We start from the raw sequence: 22185 nt of genomic DNA on the forward strand, positions 1-22185 counted from the left end.
AACCACCTTTCCTTTCATCACTACGATCACTATTATCATTTTATCATCACTATCATCATATTATTGTCGCCACCATTATCATCTTATCATCACTACCATTATATTATTATTGTTAAAGGAAACCAAGCACAGCATAGGAAATCAACCACAGAATAGAAAATCAAGTTTAGGAAAATACTGTAATTGAATCTTTACTTATTTGTTTCCTTATTCATAGATAATTAGGTCTGATCGTAGGCTATAATGTAGGCTCTTTGTATTAAGCCATTAGTATAAATTGTAACCTTTGCTTTCTCTGTAATACAATAAGAATATATCATTCTCTTCATGGTATCAGAGCAATTAATCTAGGTATCAAAATAAAATACAAACCCTTTAGCCAACTTTCATGGGAGACGAAAACCAAGGAAGCATGTCTTCAGGAGCAAGATGGGATCATCCCAATCACCAGCTTTACCTTCACCATTCAGATCAACCTGACGTTGTTCTTGTGCCACAACCTTTGGTTGAAGACAACTACAGCACATGGAGCCAATCCATGACTATGGCTCTGACAGTTAAAAACAAGATTGGATTTATAGATGGCTCAATGAAGGAGCCTGATGAGAAGAAACCAGATGAGCATCAACAATGGAATCGTAATAGTTTGGTTAAAACTTGGCTGCTGGGATCTATGTCCAAAGATATTGCAGCCAGCGTCATCAACTGCAAGGATGCTAGACAAATGTGGCTTGATTTATAAGAAAGATTCTCACATGTGAATGTGGTTTAGTTATTTAATATTGAGAATAAATTCACAACTGTATGCAAGGCAACATGTCTGTGGGATCCTACTTTACAAAACTGAAAGGTTTATGGGATGAGCGTGATGCACTCTGCACCTTTCCAACATGCACTTGTGGATCAGCCAAGGAAGTGGCTGCATACCTGGACACACAGAAAACCATGAAATTTCTCATGGGTCTTAGTGATTCGTATGTGGGTGTTCGTAGCAACACTCTGTTGCAAGATCCATTACCAACAATAAACAAGGCATATTCACTGGTTCTTCGTCATGAAAAACAATCAGAAGTGACAACTGGGAAAAGTCTTGCTTAACCAAAGGCTGTTGCCTTTGCCGTAAAGAATTCAAGCCATGAGACTGAAACTGAACAGAGATGCTCCAGATGCAACAGAACAAATCACAACACCAAGGATTGTCGCGCACATCTCAGATGCACTTTCTGCCGCTGGAAGGGACATACGGCTGAATATTGTCGCAAGAAGAAAGCAGTAACTGAAGCTGAGTTTAATATGGCAATTTCCAAGGGAAATCAAGTTGCATCCCATGAGAATAAAAGGAAGGAGATGAACTTTCCTTTCACACCTAACGAGTGCAAACAGATACTCAGCATGTTAAAAACTAAAACATCCTCTGCCAACCATGTTAGTAACTGTCCAACTCATGATGAGCTCTCAGGTAAAGCTTTTTCACTCTTCTCTAATGGCAACAGGAGCACATGAATTTTGGATAGTGGGTGCACAGATCATATGATTTATGACCAAAATCTGCTCACATACTCAAGACCGGTTAATGGCCGCACATTTGAATTACCGAATGGATCAATAGCACAAGTAACTCACATAGGCAGAGTTCATCTATCTCTTGATTTGATCCTTGATAATGTTTTATGTGTCCTATATTTCCGATTGAATTTAATTTCCATTAGCAAACTAGCCTTTGATTCTTCTTGCATAACCATTTTTCTAAGCCAATTTTGTGTGATTCAGGACCTACGTTCGGGGAAGATGATTGGGACGAGAATTGAACGGGAGGGTCTCTACTTTCTCGACCAAGCCAAGAAAGGAACCTGCAACCATGCCAAAACTTCTAACCCAAACATTTGGCATCAACGTCTTGGGCATCCCTCAACCAAAGTCTCTCCATTATTTTCTAAAGTTAATTCTTGCTCTAACGACAAGTGTTTGATTTGTCCGTTAGCAAAACAAACCAGACTTTCATTTTCTTCAAGTTCCATTACTACTACATCTTCATTTGATTTAATCCATGTTGACATTTAGGGTGGTTATAAAATTCCTTCTATTTCAGATGCCAAATATTTTCTTACTATCGTTGATGATCATACTAGATACACATGAATTTATCTTATGAAACACAAATCCGACACTAGGGATCTTCTAGTCAATTTCATCAACATGGCTGAAAACCAATTTGATTCCAAAGTCAAAATGATTCGTAGTGATAATGGTCTTGAATTCAAACTTGAAAGCTTTTACGCTCACAAAGGTATTATTCATCAAACCAGTTGCATTAATACTCCACAACAAAATGGCGTTGCCGAACGCAAACATAGGCATTTGTTAAATATGGCACGTGCTTTACTTCTTCAAGCCAGTCTTCCTTACCAATTTTGGGGTGACGCTATTCTTGCTTCTGCTTATCTCATAAACCGAACACCAACCCCCACTCTCCATGGAAAAACACCATATGAAGAACTCTTCAACATAGTTCCTAATTACTCGCACTTACGAGTATTTGGTTGCTTATGTTTTGTTTCCACCCATGCCCAAAGTCGCTCCAAATTTGATCCTCGAGCATCTCGGTGTATTTTTCTTGGCTATCCTTATGGGAAAAAAGGGTATAGAGTTTTTGATCTAGCTACACAACGAATAATAGTCTCCAGGGATGTTGTTTTCTTTGAATCCATATTTCCCTTTCTTACATCTGCATCACCTACTAATCCCCCATCATTTTCGCCTCCCACCCCTACCCCCACTCCCACTCCATCCTTGAACCCCTCATCCACTTCCTAGCTCACCCAATTCCCAGACCCATCCTTCCCCTACCTCATCTACTCCTCTAGCTCCCCTCACAGAGTCCCCATCTCCAGCTTGTCCTACTGAAAATCCACTACCCGATTTATCTCCCATACAGAACACCTCATCACCTGTGCCCATTCCTACCCTTCATCGTGGCAGTCGTTCTATCACCACTCCTTCTTACTTGCAGGATTTTCATCTTGTCATGACTCTCCCTTCAAGGTCTGACCCGACATCATCTACGAACATGGTTCACACTTCAAGTACTGTTTATCCCCTATATGCCTATTTATCTTATACTCACCTTTCTCCCCATCACAAAGCTTATACTGCTCAACTCACTCTCCTCAAAGAACCCATTAGTTTTTCACAGGCTATTCAACATCCTCAGTGGCGTGAGGCCATGCACCATGAGATAGCTGCTTTACAGGCCACTGGGACTTGGAGTTTGGTACCTTTACCATCCCACAAACAGCCGATCGGCTGCTAATGGGTATACAAAATCAAGTTGAAGGCCGATGGGACAGTGGAACGCTATAAGGCACGACTGGTGGCTAAGGGCTACAACCAAGTTGAAGGCGTTGATTATCAGGAAACCTTTGCTCTCGTAGCCAAGATGGTCACTGTCCGTCTCTTACTTAGTGTGGCAGCTTTGCGTGGTTGGCATTTACATCAACTTGATGTCACCAATGCATTCTTGCATGGTGACTTGGATGAGGACGTATACATGACTTTGCCTCCTGGCTTCGGGCGAAAGGGGGAGACACGCATTTGCAAACTTCATAAATCCCTGTATGGCTTAAAACAAGCCTCTAGACAGTGGTTTATCAAGTTGTCCGGTGCACTCAAGGCTGCAGGATTCCATCAGTCCTTATCTGATTATTCCTTGTTCGTCCGAAGCCATCATGGTAACTTTCTAGCATTACTGATATATGTTGATGATGTGATATTAACTGGGAATAATTTGCAGGACATAGAGAACACTAAACTCTTCTTGTCCAAACAATTCAAACTTAAGGACTTGGGGCAACTGAAATACTTCCTTGGCATCGAGGTTGCCAGATCACGACATGGCATTAGTTTGTCACAGAGAAAATATGCACTCGACATTTTGGATGATGCGGGGTTTTTGGGTGTCAAGCCATCTCGGTTTCCCTTGGAGAAAAATGTGTCCCTAACACAATCCGATGGAAAACTTTTGGAAAATGGATCAACATACGAGAGGTTAGTTGGTAGGTTACTCTACCTTACAATAACTAGACCAGACTTGACTTATGTTGTGCACATCCTAAGTCAGTTCATGGACAAACCCCGCCAACCACATCTGGATGCATCTTATAAAGTGCTCAAATATATCAAACAAACACATGGGCAAGGCATCATGTTGCCGTCCACAGGTGCACTTCAGTTACGAGCATTTTGTGATGCTGATTGGGCTCGTTGTAAGGACACGAGAAGATCAGTTACTGGTTATTGCATTTTACTTGGAGAAGCACCAGTTTCATGGAGGACCAAGAAATAGACAACAATATCACGTTCAAGTGCAGAGGCAGAATATCGCTCCATGGCTACTACATGCTACGAAATTACATGGCTGAAAAATATTTTGAAGGACTTGCAGATAAATCACACACAGTCGGTAACCTTATTCTGCGATAATCAAGCAGCAATGCACATAGCATCGAATCCCGTCTTTCATGAGCGAACCAAGCACATAGAAATAGACTGTCATTTGATACGTGAGAAAATTCAAGCAGGAATGATTCAGACAGCCTACATTCGAACTACATATCAACCGGCTGACTTGTTTACTAAGCCATTAAGCTCCACACAGTTTGAGACTTTACTTAGCAAGTTGGGTGTAATTAACATACACTCCAACTTGAGGGGGAGTGTTAAAGGAAACCAAGCACAGCATAGAAAATCAACCACAGAATAGGAAATCAAGTTTAGACAAATACTGTAATTGAATCTTTACTTATTTGTTTCCTTATTCATAGATAATTAGGTCTGATCGTAGGCTATAATGTAGGCTCTTTGTATTAAGTCATTGGTATAAATTGTAACTTTTGTTTTCTCTATAATACAATAAAAATATATCATTCTCTTCAATTACCACCACCATTTTTTTTCCACCATCGCCATCTTCATTTGGAAGTAACTAAAATAAGCATAGGAACCGGATCGAGCTTGTCAAGCAGATATTAGCCAGGGTTTGGAAGTTTGCTTCCTAAAGGATTCAAGTCTAAATTCTTTTGTTAACAAAAATCTCCTGGGGTCTCTAGCTGTATATTGCAAAGCACCTTATGTAAAGGCTAGTTTGGGATGCAGGAGAGTTTTTGAGAATGCAATACAAATCATGTTTTTAAAAAATTTAAATTTTATTTTTTTGTTTAAAATAAATTTTTTTATGTTTTTATATTATTTTGATGTGTTATGTTAAAAATAATTTTTTAAAAATAAAAAAAATTTTATTTTGATACATTTATAAGTAAAAATATTTTAAACCTCCACCATTTTTTTTAAAAAAATAATAATGCTAAACACGTAAATTTTAATTTCTCTTGAAAATACTTTGAATTATGTACCTTATAAAGAACATTAATTCATCAATAATTGGAAACCGATATGGGGTATAGACAATTATATATATATATATATATATATATGACCTGAATATTATACAGAGAGAGATGACATTATTGTTTAAATTATTGTGTCCTCAACACAGCAAGAGAATTTTACAATTTCACTCCTGTTCTTTAAGGTCAAAATAACAGTGTTATAATTAAGACCTGGCTTGGCTTGAGAGGTCAATCAAGCGACCTGCTAATTTGATCGACATCTAATTCTTCAAGGTCAAAATAACAGTGTTACAAAACTGATATTTTTTTTTTATTAAAACAATATTATTTTTAAAAAAAATCAAAGTTTAGGTTACCCTCCTAACCTGCGAATCAGCTCGGATAGTACCTTGTAAATAATATTTTATGATGGAAACTATGCATAAGAGACTCGTCAGTTTGGATATGTTTTTGTGTATCCACAGAGTCGGACACAACTGAGATCTCAGTGAAACATCTTATCATCACAGCAAGAATCTTTTTGGGCCATGCATCGACACAAACTTGTAATTTGGTATTAATGGCATGGTCAAGTTACTGTCCTAATTTGCAGGCTCTATAAATGATATTTGTCCTCACTTATAGGCAAGAACATAAATGTTACATGAACAATCACATGTTGTGCGATCATTCAACTCTATTCTTGTTAATTTGCAGAAATTCATACAAGCAATTGTGAATGATCCTCTCTTGAAATACTTGAAACTTAACTTTAACATCATACATCAAACAATGTCGCGACTAATCATCCTCTCTTGCTGATTTTCATGTATCAAAACTAAGGTTTTAATAACAACCATAACTTTATATTTTGTTTAGTTTTTGTCAAGAAACTATCTCAACCTAAAAGCTTAAACTATTAGGTGAGGTCCCAGGATATGATTTATATTATTCTCTAACACATCCCCTCAAGTGAAAGCCCTTTGAACTTAAAACTTGCACACACCCACTTTACCTTGTGCTTAATTTTTATTAAATAAATAGGGATGGTGAGATTCGAACTCGTAACCGCTTGGTCATCAAGGCTCTGATACCATGTCAAGAAATCATCTCAACCTAAAAGCTTAAGCTATTAGATGAGATCCCAGTATATGATTTATATTATTCTCTAATAGTTATCACTTGAAAAAATGTTATAATTTATAGTTTTGTTTAAATCTATTTTTTTAAACTGTAATTGTAAAGCTACTCGCTTTACAATTGTAAAGCTACTCGCTTTAAAATGTTATAATTGTAAAGCTACTCGCTCTATTCGAAAACAAACTAAAAGTTTTTCTTCTTACTTCAGCTAGCTAGAAATATATTATTTACGTCAGAATTGAAGGATTTGAGAGAGTTTTACATGCCATGGATTGCTACAGGTTTGAATCTTGATATCAAAAAAGGGATGCAATCCCTTGTTCATCGAGGGAGATATCCCTTTAAAACACTTGTAGAGGGAGGGATAGGTGAAAAAAACTGAGGTGACATTTTTGTCATGATATTCAAACTGTCATCACTTACTGGACGTGGGTTTCTTTGCATGGGTCCCTCCTTTGTCTCCTTCTCCACATCTCACATCAACACTACCTCTTCCTCCTATTCCTCTATTTGATCCTCTGCTTATATATTCTCTTGCATGTCTCTCTTCTCTTCCATGAATTCTTTCCCTCCCCCTCTTCCCGTTTTATGTGATTCCTCAAGAAAATAAGCAGTCTCTTAATTAGCTCCATCCGCAACAAGACTTGTAACATGTCAGCTGCTGTTGCCGCCGCCGCCTCTGCGGCCACTATGTCACATAATTCTGCAAGAGGTGGCTCGTCAGGAACTCCTAAGAGCCACCAATTGCAGAAAGGAGTGCTATTACCACCATCATCACCAATATCATCACCACTACCATTGAGTCGTTACGAATCTCAGAAGCGACGAGACTGGAACACTTTCGGGCAGTACCTAAGAAACCACAGGCCACCACTGGCACTGTCACGGTGCAGTGGAGCTCATGTTTTGGAGTTTTTGAGGTATCTTGATCAGTTTGGAAAGACCAAGGTGCATAACCAAGGTTGTCCATTTTTTGGCCACCCCCATCCACCATCTCCTTGCTCTTGCCCTCTCAAGCAAGCATGGGGCAGCCTTGATGCTCTCACCGGACGTCTCCGTGCTGCCTTCGAAGAGAACGGTGGACTGCCTGAGACAAACCCTTTTGGTGCACGCGCTGTGAGATTGTACTTAAGGGAAGTAAGAGATGCACAGGCAAAAGCTAGAGGGATAGCTTATGAGAAGAAGAAGAGAAAGAACCCAGTACAACAGCAGCAGCAGAAGTCACAAACTGCAGGAAATGGCTCTTACAGCCATGTTCAAGAAGGTATTTGTAATGGTGGAACTGATGGATACGTTCCAAGAAATGTCCTGTCAAATGGGGCTGCTATGATTAATGTTGGGGATGTGTACGTGTTCAACTAAGCCAATAAAAGTTGTTCTTAATTGGTCTAGGGTTTAGAAGGATATGTAATATGTAAGGTAATATTGTAATGCAAGTTAGGGTTTATCAGATGTTTAAGTACTTTTCCTTCTTATCTGTGCTAATGGTGTGTTAGGTGTTGGTAATTAAGAGAGAAAGCCATCATTTTCTCCTATTTTGGATCCTATGGTAACCAGGAATCATCAGTTAATCAAAATGTTTGTGAGATTTTCCTAAGATTTAGACAGCACAGAGACTGTGAGCAATATCTAAGATTATTTTTTTCCCTCTATCAAGTTTTATTTTGTATTAGGTTTTGATTCTATGTAACCTATCTGTAACATTTTAATTTTCATTCAACAGAATCCATTCTACATAGCAATGAAAAAACAGCAGAAAATAATTTTCATAACAAATTGAAAAGGTGATTGTCCATCCTAAGGCTATCTGTGTGATCTCATGAACATGATGGAACTATTTGAGCACAGAACATGTAAAAGGATTTCATTGTCCCACATAAAATTCTGTCTGTGGTGAACTATCTGAGAGAAATTGTGATGACCATATGAAAACTAAGTAATTCATACAGGTAGTTCTATATAGGGTAATGATGGGATTGGAAGATTAAATAAGATAATTAGTTTTAAACAATCTTCTGTTTACAAAGAAAAACAGGCCATATTCAGTTAAACCCTAAGATTCTTCTTGACCAAGTCCCCCTTTTCTACTCCTGTTTCAGTTTCCTTTGCTTGTGAAACTCTCTTTCCCATCTCTTTTTGCAACGTTTGAAGAAAAATCCAAAGATATGTCTGCTCTTCTGTGGGAAGTCTCTTGTATCGAAGACACCTTTTCATATCCACAAATCCTCTATTGGGAAGACCAAGTCTTCACGTTGACAACTTCCCTCTCTTTAGCAAAGTAGTGGTGGGTAGAGGTTTCTGCTTTAGATGGGCAGTTGAGCACATTATTTCCTTCAATTCATATCCCCCTACTTTAATCATTACTCTGTAGTGGTATATTTTCTGCATTATTTTATACCATCCAACTAATTGTTATCTCATGAATTTATTTAGAGGATTACAGATATTAGCATCTTATATGGATGACATCTGTTGCACACATTAGGCCCTACATGAGCTGGTATAACATGCAAATGATGTAATTTGATAAAATCATGTTGCAAATAACATAATCTTGTGTTTTACAAATTTCCATGTCAGGTCAGATGAATCTTCAAAGCTTGCTTCAATGATGTGAATTTAATTCTAGCCATAGAATCTCTTCAATGAAAAGAAGAATTGCAAGGAACTCCCAACTCCCTTAGAATTTACAACAGTCCTGCCAAGAAAGACACAGCTTGACTTCCATCATCGGTCATGAAACACAGATAGATACAAAAAAGGAAATGCACTCTTTTAAGGAATAAGACGCTGTCCACCCTGAAACAAACAAGATAGACCTGGAAAGATCTTTTAGGTACCAACTTCACCTCAGCAGTTTTGCTTTAATGCCCAAAATTCCTATGCAGTAAGGGTTGGCTCCTGTAGATGGATATGTTTTCTTACCTGAATTGTATGTGCGCGTGGCCACACTGTGTGGCACACCTGTGGAAAAAAATCTAGAATGCTATCACAGACAGCTGGTTCATTAAAATATATGCTCCAGATCAGAATCAAATTAAGACAGAAAGGTGCAAATTATGCTGGTAAGATTTGGAGATTATGTCCATTAAAGATGGGGCCTAGTTCTTAAAATAATCAGAGAAAGAGGATCTGGTCCTCACTTTAAGCAGCAAAGCATGGTGGGATTAGAATAGCAATACTTATCTTTTATTGCAACTTTGTATGCTATATAGCAATAAAGGGAATTGTTGATCCCCGGATGTCTTTGTATCAACTACTACGGAGTACCACTGCTCATCAGATACGAAAAGAATTTTTGCAGACATCATGCATCTTTGTCATATACATAATGAGTATATCAAGGACAAACAATTCACAAGTTCAATTCAGAATGGCAAGGAATGTCATGGAGAGAATAAAGTACACCACGGACTTTAGTCTCAATACCAGTTCAGGATATGGTCATGTTTCTATTAGTAACTTCTTATCCTTGAGAACTGCCTATGAACCATGATGGTAATCATCAAACTGCTGAATATAAACCAGACCTGGGTGTGTGATTTGTGACACTTGCTAATTATCTTTGTTAGTCTATGGATTTTTTTCTGGCTACAGAAGAGCATGAGAATTTATCAACAAGAACATACAGGAATAGGGCATTCTTGTAAGGAGTTTACTTGATTATTGAGGTATTTGTGTTGCTTACTGTGCCCTTTTGTTTTCTTTGCCACTCTAGGCATTGCAAGAGTGGTCCCTCACTTAAGAGTTCTAAAACAGAATTTCTGGCAAATACCATTCTTGAAGTCGAGGAGTCATAGACACGTTGATATTTTTAACTACTATCATCGTTCTCTCCATGTGCAGTCTTCTATATGTTGCACACCAAAGCAATGACGTCAAAATCAACTCCAAAAGTTCTGTGTATATCAACAGACTTCTAATATCTATGCTATTGATCATCCTAACCTCAGTTCCAAATTCAAGTAGGACGCCAAACTTAGCATAGTGTTCACCATGGCTGTGGAGTACCAATTGCTCTGGATAAATCTTTGGTAACCCGGACTCATCCTGTTTTCGATCAAAGGAGTTATCACCAAACTGCTGATCTAGTTGATAATGAGCTCTAATATCTGTTCAAATAAAACAGTAGTGAAAGTTCACAGTCCCGTGAAATTTGGATGGGGATAATCAAGGTGTTACAAGGAGAAGACACTAAAATTGACATGGGGATTGCTAAGTAAGCAAGCGAGAGCTAGACAGAAAAAGAAAGAGTGAGCAGAGAGCAACTCACTGAAAAAGAATATGGCAATGATCAGCAGGGAGCCGCCAATAAGGTTTCCTCAGCAAGAGAATGTTGCGTCATAAATTAAAACTGTCCCATCCAACTACACTCCAACAGAAAACTGGTAGCACATGGTGTCAAACAGCAAAGCAATGCACATACATGAGCATAATAGATATGGATACATACACCAACCTTAATGTTGAGTGCGAGAATTGGTCAATACATGTCATCTATATCTTGTTTCATAGCAGCCATTGCTAGAAATAAGGGGAAATGTGTCCCAAGAGGAAGCCCATCCTGAATAAGCCAACTGCCAAGTAGCCAAAGTTTGAGGGTCAGTAAATACAATAATGAAAAGATGCACCAAAGCAAATGCTGATGCGTACATAAAATAAATAAAAATTAAAAATTGTAAGAAAAGGAGCATTTTAGAAGCAACTTGACTTCTAGAGAGCATGGTAGTCCATTACGTGATGCAACACAAATGTAGTGTATTAATGAGGCTTCATCATTTGAACAGTGAAAACAATCACATTTTCAAAGTATAAGGCTGCCTAGGGTAATACCTACTTAGAGTGTAAACAAGGGGAAAAAAACTAGAGCAATCTGTGCAAGTTCTCTCTTTATTCGATTCTTGGTAAGCATGTCATGTTGCATGTAGTAAATTTTAGCTAAAAAAAAAACATTTTTTTGACTCGACTACAAAGACAAAAATTAAATAAAAATAACCAGTTTCATTATTTGACACATGCTGACATTAATAATAAACCACAAACAGTTTCCTAACCTCGTTTGGATCAAAATCAGATGAGACAGAGAGGATGCTCGAGCCACTAATATCTTTCATGATCGCATCTGTTTCATCACTCCATTTCCTGCATTTATCTTAAAATTTCTTGTGCCATGTCCAATTCTCAAGATTCAATCATTTCCAAAACAAGCTACAGGTTGAGGAACATAACCAACTTTTCTTAACTCTAGGAGGAGACTCTTCAGCAAAGAATAGATCTGAGGAGATTCCGGGTGACTTCCATCTGCAGCAAAAAACACACAAGTGGTGTTGTTGACCTCAATCCAACTGCATCCAGGAACTTTCTGGACTCCTCTTTCTTTCATCAAATGTTGTATCGTATGCACACTCCTCCATTTTCCAGCATCAGCGAGTACATGAGTAAGCAATAAATAGTAACCAGAATTTTTTGGTTCCAAGTCAAGTAGATATCTTGAAGCCACTTCAGCAAGTTCAACATTGCCATGGACTCGACAGGCTCCCAGCAACGTGCCCCAAACACTGGCAGCAGGTGGAAATGGCATGCTTGTTATGACTTCAAACGCTTCATCCAAATGGCCTGCCCGGCCAAACAAATCTGCCATGCAAGCATAATGCTCCATTTGAGCTGGGATACCATATTCCTCAGTCATGCAGCGGAAGTAGTGAACTCCATCCTCGACCTGTCCAGCATGGCCGCAAGAAGATAATATAGTGAGAAAGGTGATATGATCTGGCTGAATTCCTTCTTCCAACATATTATGAAACAGAGCAAGAGAGTCCGCAAGGTAACCATGGTACCCATAAGCAGCAATGATGCTATTCCATGCAACTTCATTCTTCTCTTGCATCAAGTTGAACACCAGGCGAGCAATATTTAGTTTCCCACATTTGGCATACATGTTTATCAGTGCACTCATATCAAAAAGGTCAGACTCAAATGCACCTTTAATCATGAAACCATGAATCTCTTTCCCATAATGAAGCGCTGGAATGTTTGCACAAGCAGAGAGAGCAGCTGAAACAGTCACGCAATCATACTTCACTCCTTCCATCCCCATTTGACGAAAAAGATAAATGGCCTCCTCTGGTTTTCCATCCTGGGAAAAACTTGTGATTATAGAGTTCCAACAAATAGCATCCTTTATGGAAATTCTTCCAAAAATTAGGTGTGCAAGATCCAATCTTCCGCATTTTGCATACATGTTCATAATTGCACTTCCCACGGGACATTTCTCTTCTAACTCATTCTTGATGATGTAACCATGCAATTCTCTCCCCAATTTTATAGCAGCCAAACCAGCACATGCTGGCAAAATACTAGAAAATGTTAAAGCATTTGGAATCATTTTCTTTTGAAGTAACCACCTAAAGATTTCTAAAGCATCCTTATTCATACCATTAAGCACATAGCCTGAAATCATAGCCGTATAAATAACAATATCAAATTTTGTGCTTAGAGTAAACATCTTGCATGCCATCACGGCATCCCTGCATTTAAAGTACAAGTCAATAAGAGCACTGTTCAAGTACACATCCAAAATCACACCATGCCTCACTATATAACCATGAATTTCCTTAATTTGCCTGAGACTCGATGACTCAGCAAGTGATGGGAGGAAACTAGTAAAAGTGATGGAGTCTGGTTTAATACCGGCAGATATCATCTCATTAAACAACATCGAAGCATCATCCATAAACCCATTTTGTACATACCCACCAATCATCCTATTCCAAACCACCAAATCAATCTGAGGCATCATATCAAATAATTTACGTGCATCGCCCAATTGCCTGCCTTTTGAATACACAGTCACTAGTGTATTCCCCACCAGAGGATCAAAATCTAACCCGCTACGAACAACAAGCCCATGAAGCTGTCTACCATACTCAACCATTGCCTCAGAGCAAGAGATAGAAAGAACACAAGCAAACGTCACGGAATCAGGCTTAGCTTCAGAGCTCATCATATCCTTAAACAACTTAATAGCACTATCAGACTCCCCACACTGTACATAACCGTTAATCATCACATTCCACAAAACACAATCTTTATCAATCATTTTATCAAAAAAGCGCCTAGCATCCTCTATACAGCCATTATCGGCATACAACTTGATCAAAGAACTAGCAACAAACATATCCAAATCAAAACCCATCTCCAAAATCATATCTTGAATCACCTTCCCTAATCTCACATTATTCAAACCAGTGCAACACTTAATCACAGGAGGGAAAGTATACTTATCAGGAAACACACCACAACCCAACATTTTGAAATAAAACAACAAAGCAAAATCAAAACAACCCATTTTCACTAACCCTCTAATCATCCAATTCCAAGGCATGGCATAATAAAACTCAAGCTGATAAAAAAGCTTCTTAGCATCCACGAAACTATTACATAGCACATACATACCCAACATTTTCCCACCCAACAAGCCATTGTTGATGATGTTTATTCCACTAACAACGAATTGGGCATGTAGTTGTTTTGCTTGTTCAAGTTTTGTACTTGGTTTTTGCAACATTGATTCAAGTTGGGTGGCTAAAGAGTGTTCGGTGCTTAAAAAGATTGGATCTTTAAAGCCTTTTTTGAAGTTTGTGTGTAAAGACTTCGACTTTAGCCAAGTATTTGTGAAATGTCTGTGCATTGAAGGTAGTTTTGTGTAGGACATCCTCAGTGTTTCGGTTTCTTGGCCTTCTGGTACGAGGTTAATGAGTTATTTATGCAGGGTTTAAACGGTCATGATTGAGGGGTATTTTTGGGTTTAGAGAGAATAAGGGTATATATGGAAAAACAAAATTCCTTTTTTTTTTTTTTTGTTTTAGATCGTTACTAAAATACACACCAATTATTTATGATTGTATCGAAAACAAAATAATTATAGAGTGATTAAGGAAATTTATTCTGAGTTCAAATTTAAAAATAAATATTATAAATATTTATTTTTCTAAACACACCAAACTAATGCAAGGGATAGGTTTTCAATCATATATATATATATATTAGACTGATTTATTTATTTTTACCTTTCGAGTTCAAATTTTAAAATCTACATCAAAAAAATTATTTGTCAACTGATGTAGGAAATATGCATTTAGATCATATTAAAAAAATATTTAGTTTCTATTTATGTAAAAAATTCTAAGAAGAGAGAACAATTAAAAGAGAAGGAAATTCTATTTTTTTAGTGCTATGCCATTTGACCCCCTTTGTATTTATTGTTAGTAAAATCACCTAAATTAAAATTTCCAGACTTAAATTAAACAATTACTTTTAAGAAATCTTATACTTTCTTTAAAAATAAATGAATGAATTGCTTAGTAAATTAATTTTCTTTGAATAACACATGAACATCATATATTTATAAAAAAAAAATGAAAGAAAAATCAAAATATTTCACTGTTTTTCTTTTTAGTAAATAGAACTACTAAATGATTTAATTAAGATTCATACAAACTAAAATTTAATATGCTTAAAATAAGATAATTGAGAGCGGTTAATTTTCAAATATTTAAGGTTGATTGAGAGCGGTTAATTTTCAAATATTTAAGGTTGTTAACCATGTAATTAAATATTAGTTAATTACTATGTATAAAATAAAAATAATTAAAGTAACTTACTTTAGATTAAAGCTATTTTTGTTCTTTAAATAAAATAAACAATTTTCCTTTCAAAAAAAAAAATTACTACGCTTTTTAAACTAAAAACTAATATACCTTATAACTGTTTTTATGAAATTCACCTTCCATTCTTAAAGATTAAGCAACAAACACCTTTTCTAGTACTTTAAAGCAAAGCAATATAAGTATTTTTTTAATAAAAATAAAATAGAAGGTGAAACAGGTTGTAAGGAAATGCTTCCTTCAAGGCTATCCTCCCCTGAACCGGAAGTGAGTGGTTGCAACTCAGCAGGGCAAATAAGAACAGCTCAGAACTCAGAAGAATACGTTCATAAATGGCAGCTCCAAGTGTACGTGGGGCAAGATAATTCATCGCGCGCGCATGCCGTGAATGCGAGGGCGATGCAGGTTGACAGAGAGAATATAACAGCCATCTGAACTAGTTTTGCTATACAAGAAATGTAATCAAAATCTTCGACTACAACAAAGAATCTCTCTTCCAAATGATGCAGGAAAATAAACAAGTCTTCCGGTCTATACCAGTCAGTTGCTATCAGTTCCTAACTCTTGCACTCTGACAGGCCAGTTACAGGCGGCTCTTTGACAATTGGAAGTCGATCTTGAAAAGATGCCATTAACAAATGATAACAGAGCTAAAAGGAGTCTTGCATGAGGGAAGTAAATACGGTCAGTGCAGAAAATTCATGGCTTCCATAATTTCATTGTGGAATCTTCGCTGTAGGTGGCAAGAAGATTCCTATGAGGATGATGGGTCACGCCTATTACATCCTTCTCGTGAACCTGGCAGTATCAAAGGTCAAAACATGCACTTGCAAAGTTAGAATGACCCACGCACGAAATGGCACATAATAAGCAGAAAGCCAAAACGACCAAGTATGTAATTTCTTTAGCTGGTTTTAAGGACAGCTTCTGTATTACAACATTCATGCACAAACATGAAACTACATGCTCAGAGAAGGTTGTCCCTGACACTAAGATAAACGACAAACACCAATCCATACAGTGTGGACACGGAGGTTAGGGGTTAAAATTTGTTGGCTCCGAAAAGCAATGATGGCATAAATGAATTAGCAGAAATAAATTTCATAGCAGCTTAACATCATGTAAACTTGTTATCCTGAACCGTATCATAATCACCCTAAAAGCCCTCCCTGGTAGTTGAAACAAGGACCACGTCCTGCCCAGATTCTTCCTTTTCTTCCCTCATTTTTATTGTCTCCCTTCTGGGTTTATACCACAACGCTCGATTGAGAATAAGTTTATTTTTACAAAATGTACATTGGTTGCCGGTTATAAATGATGGGGAAAGGAACAAAATAGAGAGCAACCCAAAACCCTAGATCCTGCCACCCTAGTGAAAACTCACCTTCATTAGATGCTCTAGTTTGCCAGATTGGTAGCTGAAGCAGTAAATATTCCTGCATGCAATTTTGAGGACTGTTATTAACAAAATTAAACCATCTCAAACGCCCATCTCTCCAACTTATTCTCAGTAATAGATTGACATTTTCATTTCATCTCTCTCTTCATTTCTAAGATAACTCTTATTTTATGAGAAAAATAAATACAGAACAAGGTTGTAAATTTTACATAAGAACCAGCTGGACAAAGGAATACCTGTCTTCACCAACACAGTAGATCCATTCCCCTTTTGGTGATAAACAGGCTGCAGCAAAATCTCCACCTTCTCTTTTACCGGAAGAAAAGCTCTTCACAACCTGCATCACAATCACGCAAAGCAATATGTCATTGATAATGAATTATCTAAACTCCTCTACTTATGCACTCTGAAAAAGTTTCAGTGAACAAAAACAAAGTGCCTGAACCAGTAAAACATAGAATCGTAATCTATCTATAGAATGATTATCAGTTTATATTTGCTTTTGTGGTGGTCTAAGGCTAGTGAAATATGCTAGAAGATGCTACGAAATGTCATGGTTTGCTGCCAAAAAGTAGCAGTACACTATATAAAATTTGGTCCCAACTCCAAAACCCAAACATGGCAGAGCAACAGATGAGTGGCATAATATTAGCATCAGCTCGAGTTAAGAGAAACTACCTGTCCTTGAAGTGTCATAATGCATATCGATGATGTCTTGTTACATACAACAATATGATCAGTGTTTTTTGGGAAAAGATGAACAGAGTTCACAGAAGCATCACCTCCCTAACAATCCACACAAGCAGCGATAATCAGCCACGTGTTATTGAAGGCAAAAGGCAAGACATATAGCAAGAAGCAAGATGAATTAAAAGTATTCTATCCCAGGTAAGCCACACAAAACAATGCAGCTAACTCAATCTCATGACCATGCACATTGCATTGAGAAAAAGTACCCTCAATGGCGGTGGTGGCCTGAACGTATGTATACAGTCTGTACTCTTCATATCCCAAACCTATTAGGAAAAAAATTGGAATCTGTTATGCAAGCTAGAGAAAAGAAGTGTAACCTCATGAAAACACTGCACTTTAATGTGTGACTTACCTTGACCGTGCAATCACTGGAGGCAGTAATAACACGAGTCCCATCACTAGTGAAGATGGCATCATTCACATAGGATGCGTGCCCACGGAATTCTTTTAACAACTTCCCAGATTTTAGGCCATGAATTCTACAACAAAGTAAAATGTAGTTATTTAAAAGAAAATAAGGGAAAATGATTGTTGTATGGATATGGAAATGACTAAAGTTAGAAACTCAATGACCACATGGGTTACAAAGAAAAAAAAGATACTAGTCTTAAGAGGTGTCATCTCTTAACCACGAGCTGCATTATAGTCATTAAGAGGGTCAATATAGACAATTAACTTGCTATGCACACAAAAAAATGTCCATTGCTGTAAATTAACCTCGCTGTGCTGTCAAAGGATGCACTTAGCAGCTGGCTTCCATCACGAGAGAAAGCAAGACTTGTGACTCCCTGAGAATGTGCACGTTCAAGACGACGCAAGCATTGACCAGTCCTTATACGCCAGACCTGAGAAAAGGTACATTTTAGACTAAGTTTCTTAAAAAGACGGCAATATCAAATTCCAAATTTAAATCATTTTTTTCCCATATGTCCTCACCAGCAATGCAAATTTTACCACAGCTGAAAAAACACAAGCTTAATTGTAAAGGAGAGCTAAAACATCAATGTTATCATTATGTATATAAAAATAAAATGTTTTCCTACACTCATGAAGCATTCTCTTAGTCCTAAAATCTGCAAGTCAATAAACTCAAATATATGCAACCTTAAAAAAACTAAAGTTTCAGGTCCTAAGAACTTTTCGCATTTCATCTTGTTCATGAATTTTTTAGCTTCCTGATTCTTTTGAGAAAAACTTCCCACTTCCCTCCCAATAGAGTTACCAAATTGTCTCAAGAACTTATACTTCACAAGATCTATTAAACTCATGCCTCTATTCTCTCAGAAGGGAGCTTTATGGATAATATAAGATCCACAGCCATCAAGAGAACTGGAGAAGATAAAATTAGATATCATGTAGGATATATGAAAGAGAGAGAATTCAGAGCTACAACATAGATGCAAGCATGTAAGGGTATGACTTACTTTGATCTTCCCATCTTTCGCTCCAGATGCAAGCATCTCAGAATCTCGGCTAAAATCAACACAGAGGACAGGATCATCGTGCATCATAAAAGTTTCCTGGAAAGATTTTACATTTTTACCAGTAAATATACAACTAGGAAAGAACAACTCCACTGAAAACTATTTAATCCTAAATCAATTTGAAACAATCAAAGGATACATGGAAATAATCCCTTCAATTATCTACTTTTCATTCTTTCTCTACTCATGTTTTGGCACATGCTTGAGTTAATTGACTACCTGTGAACCTTTACAAAATACAGGACACCAATGAAGACCTAATTTGGGATTCTGTAGTAATACAGAGCATCTCATCACCGGAGCAGCATCAGTTTAGTGTGGTGAATGGAAGAGTGTTCAGTTTTGGATGATATATGATGCAGGGATCAACCTTAGATGTTTATTTTTCGAGATGTCAGTCCATAATAATGGACAGATGAAATAATGGTATAGGAATTGATCAGGTGAGGTTTGGGAATGCATGAAAACTTATCAATAGCAGAGAGTACACTATCTCCTTCCTGGTATTGATAACATTAAAAGCAAGCAAACACAAAGGGTTATAAAAAGAAAACTCACATCAGCCTGGTACTGAAGATCCTTTTTGAGCTTTCCACTTACATAATCCCACACCTAGCGGTGATCAACAAATAAAATATCACTACATATCCATTCACTAATCTTTCATCATCTGGAGGCAGTTTCCAAAAGGATACCTCAATGAACCCATCAATAGAACATGAAACAAGGAATTGCCCGTCTGGAGAGAATTTAGCACATTCAGCATGACTTTTTGTTCCAAACTGCAGAAGAACACAGCAGGGTGTAATATGAGGAGCTAACAATTTAAGGACGCAATATAAAGATTAATATATATATATATAACTGTACAAACTACAAAGTAATACATGCAAACCAAATAAAAATAACAATCGCTTTTAGTCAAAAAAATCTGCGTAGTAAATTTGGATAATGCACCTACCTTTATGGTATGTGTAAGAGTTGTTGGGTACATATCATCAATATCTTGTTTCATGGCTGCTGTTCCTCGGAATAGATCAAACTGAGTTCCCGGAGGAAGCAACCCTGGATGAGGAAAACAAAAAAGTAAATGACAAGAAAGTGTATCATGTTTCCCATTGCCCACTCCCATGAGCAGAGGCAGTATCCAGATTTTGAATACATTAAGTTCGTAAAAAAAAAGCTCCAAAAAAAGCATGCATGCTCTAAAAAAAGGAAAAATTTAATAAGAAGAGCATTTTTTAGAGGCAACATGAATTCCCTTACCATCCAAGTGAAACAAAACAATATTAACGAGGCTTCCTCCATTATGTATAAAGTTTCATTTTGAAGCGGAACATACCTTGGTGTTGCTGCCACTTGAGAGCCTGACCAATTAGAGCCATTAATCTTGAAGGTGGAACCACACTAACTTCTGCAGCAAGGGCTGAATACGGAACAAGAAAAATCACTCGTAAAACTAAAAAGGAACAGGAAACAAAAGCATAATGCGAGCAAGCAATCCAACAACTACTCTGAAAGTTATAGAAAACAAAAAAGTTTAACCCTTTCTCTAGTTGTCTTGATTCACGGTGTTCAAAACAAAATCTGTTAATCATTCTTCTAGTTGCCTCGATTTACCAATTAAATCCTTCACAATTCAACAGTATTCATTCCCTGCATTCTATTCTACAGTTTACTCTAATTTAAACTTCCAGAATCTTCACAAATGTACACAGCAACCACTAAGCACACAAACAGAGGGAAAAATCAAGAAAAGAAAAACCTTGAGCAATCTGTGCACGTCGTTTCTCCTTGGTTGATTCTTGATAAGCCTGTCATATTTCACACAATTCCCATGTCTCAGGCCCAAAAAACTCAGATATTCACTTATGAGAAACAAAAGTCTAAATCTTCACTACTCCCATTGTAAGCTACACCTTCCATTCAAATCCCATTATTAATGTACTAACACCTACTACACTTTCGAAACCAAAGTGCATTAAAAAATCCAAAATTTAACTAAAATCAACAAAACTCATTACAAAACAAACCATAAAACACAAGCATTAAGAAGAGCAAAGCACAACACCGATAACACTTTCGAAACCAAAGAACATTAAAAATCCAAAATTTAACCAAAATCAAGAAAACCCATCACAAAACAAACCATAAAACACACAGAAAAGCAGGAAAAAAAATTCCTTTTTTCTCACCCACCTCATTAGGATCAAAATAAGTTCTAACAAGCAAATGCTCGAGCCTCAAATATCTCTCCGGCTGTTCCTGCTTCATGACACCCATAGCTTGAGTCTGTCTTAAAATAGCACGAGCAGTATCCAATTCTCGTAACTCAATCATTTCTAACACAATCTGTTCGTACAAATCTTCTAACTTATTCCTCGGCAACTTAAGTTGCGCCACTTGAGGCAAGATCGTGTCCCATCTTCCTCCGTTTATGTCTGCCACGAATGTTTCAATGCTGTCTACTGTGTTTAAGGAGACTTGACATTCGTTTTGTAGGGTTTGGAATGTTTGGTGCAGAGAGTGTTCTTTGCAGAACTGCAGCACAATTTTTATTACACTGAAAAAGAAAAACAATTAGAAAAAAGTGTCAGGGGAAGGAAATTCAAGTGCTGTGTCGTGTTTTTTTAAGGAGAGGAAGCAGAACTTACTCGCGAGCTTCGATTTCGAGTGCCATGTTTGGTGTGTTGAGGAGGGAGAGAGGAGGTGTTAGGGTTTTTGATTTTGTTGGAGAAGAAGAGGACGAAAGAGAGTGAATTTTTAAATTTCTGGTTTTGAGTTCGGTTTTGTGTATATACTTTTCCCAATTCTCAATTTAGTCCTGATGTTAAAACTTCTATCAATTGAGTTTCTAACCTTTCATTAAAAGTTATTTTAGGCTCGGATTAGCAAAATGATCGCTCATACTTGTAAATAAACAATTTAGTTTCAACACGTGGGTTAGATTTAAATAAAAATAATTTTAAAATTAACTTGATTTAATCAAATTAATCTGTTAAATTCATTTACAACACGATTAAAGCATAATTTATCTTTTTTTTTAATTATTAAAAATAATATCGTATTGATTAACTTGAATTAACTCATTTAATTTTATGACTAGAAACCTTTGACTAAATATGTTTAAGTCATTATACTTGAATGGTTTCGACTACCTTATTTACCATCGAATGAAATTCATCAATCATTAATCATTCATTTGATATTAAATCTTATAGTTATTCTCTAAAATAAATTATCAATCAATTTCAAGATAAAGATAGTCATTAACAACTATTAGAAACTCTTAAATATGCACATTTATTGAAGGCTCGATCAATTTTTTTGTTCCCAATGGTCAATACAGGGTCCCTCTA

The 22185-nt window shown here is 36.9% G+C and overlaps 3 protein-coding genes across 21 annotated transcripts; 1 reads left to right on the top strand and 2 right to left on the bottom strand.

The window, feature by feature from the left end:
- Positions 1-7031: 7031 nt before the first annotated feature.
- LOC133703153 (protein LIGHT-DEPENDENT SHORT HYPOCOTYLS 4-like) lies at positions 7032-8121 on the top strand. Its single transcript, XM_062127595.1, has one exon. It carries the CDS (start codon positions 7176-7178, stop codon positions 7884-7886), a length of 711 nt encoding a protein of 236 aa, XP_061983579.1. The 5' UTR covers positions 7032-7175; the 3' UTR covers positions 7887-8121.
- A 925-nt stretch (positions 8122-9046) lies between these two features.
- On the bottom strand, positions 9047-14246 carry LOC133702961 (pentatricopeptide repeat-containing protein At4g21300). 19 transcript variants are annotated; one of them, XM_062127332.1, is made up of 4 exons: positions 11579-14246; positions 10984-11101; positions 9450-9488; positions 9047-9222 (listed from the first exon to the last, which is right to left on the bottom strand). In XM_062127332.1, the coding sequence occupies exon 1, from the start codon at positions 14236-14238 to the stop codon at positions 11713-11715; it is 2526 nt and encodes an 841-aa protein (XP_061983316.1). In that variant the 5' UTR covers positions 14239-14246; the 3' UTR covers positions 9047-9222; positions 9450-9488; positions 10984-11101; positions 11579-11712. The 19 variants fall into 19 exon arrangements, with proteins under 19 accessions (XP_061983316.1, XP_061983314.1, XP_061983308.1 ...); XM_062127330.1 differs by adding an exon at positions 10798-10878 and having other exon boundaries at positions 9047-9488; XM_062127324.1 differs by adding an exon at positions 10798-10878 and having other exon boundaries at positions 9047-10574.
- A 1252-nt stretch (positions 14247-15498) lies between these two features.
- On the bottom strand, positions 15499-21627 carry LOC133703943 (suppressor of mec-8 and unc-52 protein homolog 1). The gene is made up of 15 exons (XM_062128690.1): positions 21481-21627; positions 21026-21389; positions 20592-20640; positions 20169-20252; positions 19788-19891; positions 19522-19608; positions 19385-19438; positions 18767-18862; positions 18060-18187; positions 17695-17821; positions 17546-17605; positions 17268-17375; positions 16826-16926; positions 16575-16626; positions 15499-15988 (listed from the first exon to the last, which is right to left on the bottom strand). Exons 1-15 carry the CDS (start codon positions 21504-21506, stop codon positions 15890-15892), a joined length of 1539 nt encoding a protein of 512 aa, XP_061984674.1. The 5' UTR covers positions 21507-21627; the 3' UTR covers positions 15499-15889.
- Between the last annotated feature and the right edge of the window lie 558 nt (positions 21628-22185).

Source organism: Populus nigra, chromosome 9 (assembly GCF_951802175.1).
Source record: "Populus nigra chromosome 9, ddPopNigr1.1, whole genome shotgun sequence".
NCBI lineage: Eukaryota > Viridiplantae > Streptophyta > Magnoliopsida > Malpighiales > Salicaceae > Populus > Populus nigra.

Bases quoted from the DNA above. Each gene is read 5' to 3' on its own strand.
- LOC133703153 (XM_062127595.1), top strand. From the start codon at position 7,176: ATGTCAGCTGCTGTTGCCGCCGCCGCCTCTGCGGCCACTATGTCACAT.
- LOC133702961 (XM_062127332.1), bottom strand. From the start codon at position 14,238: ATGTCCTACACAAAACTACCTTCAATGCACAGACATTTCACAAATACT.
- LOC133703943 (XM_062128690.1), bottom strand. From the start codon at position 21,506: ATGGCACTCGAAATCGAAGCTCGCGA. The intron at 21,390-21,480 runs GTAAGTTCTGCT...TTTCTTTTTCAG, and splicing joins CTCGAAATCGAAGCTCGCGA to TGTAATAAAAATTGTGCTGC. The intron at 17,376-17,545 runs GTACTTTTTCTC...GTGGATTGTTAG, and splicing joins GGCCACCACCGCCATTGAGG to GGAGGTGATGCTTCTGTGAA.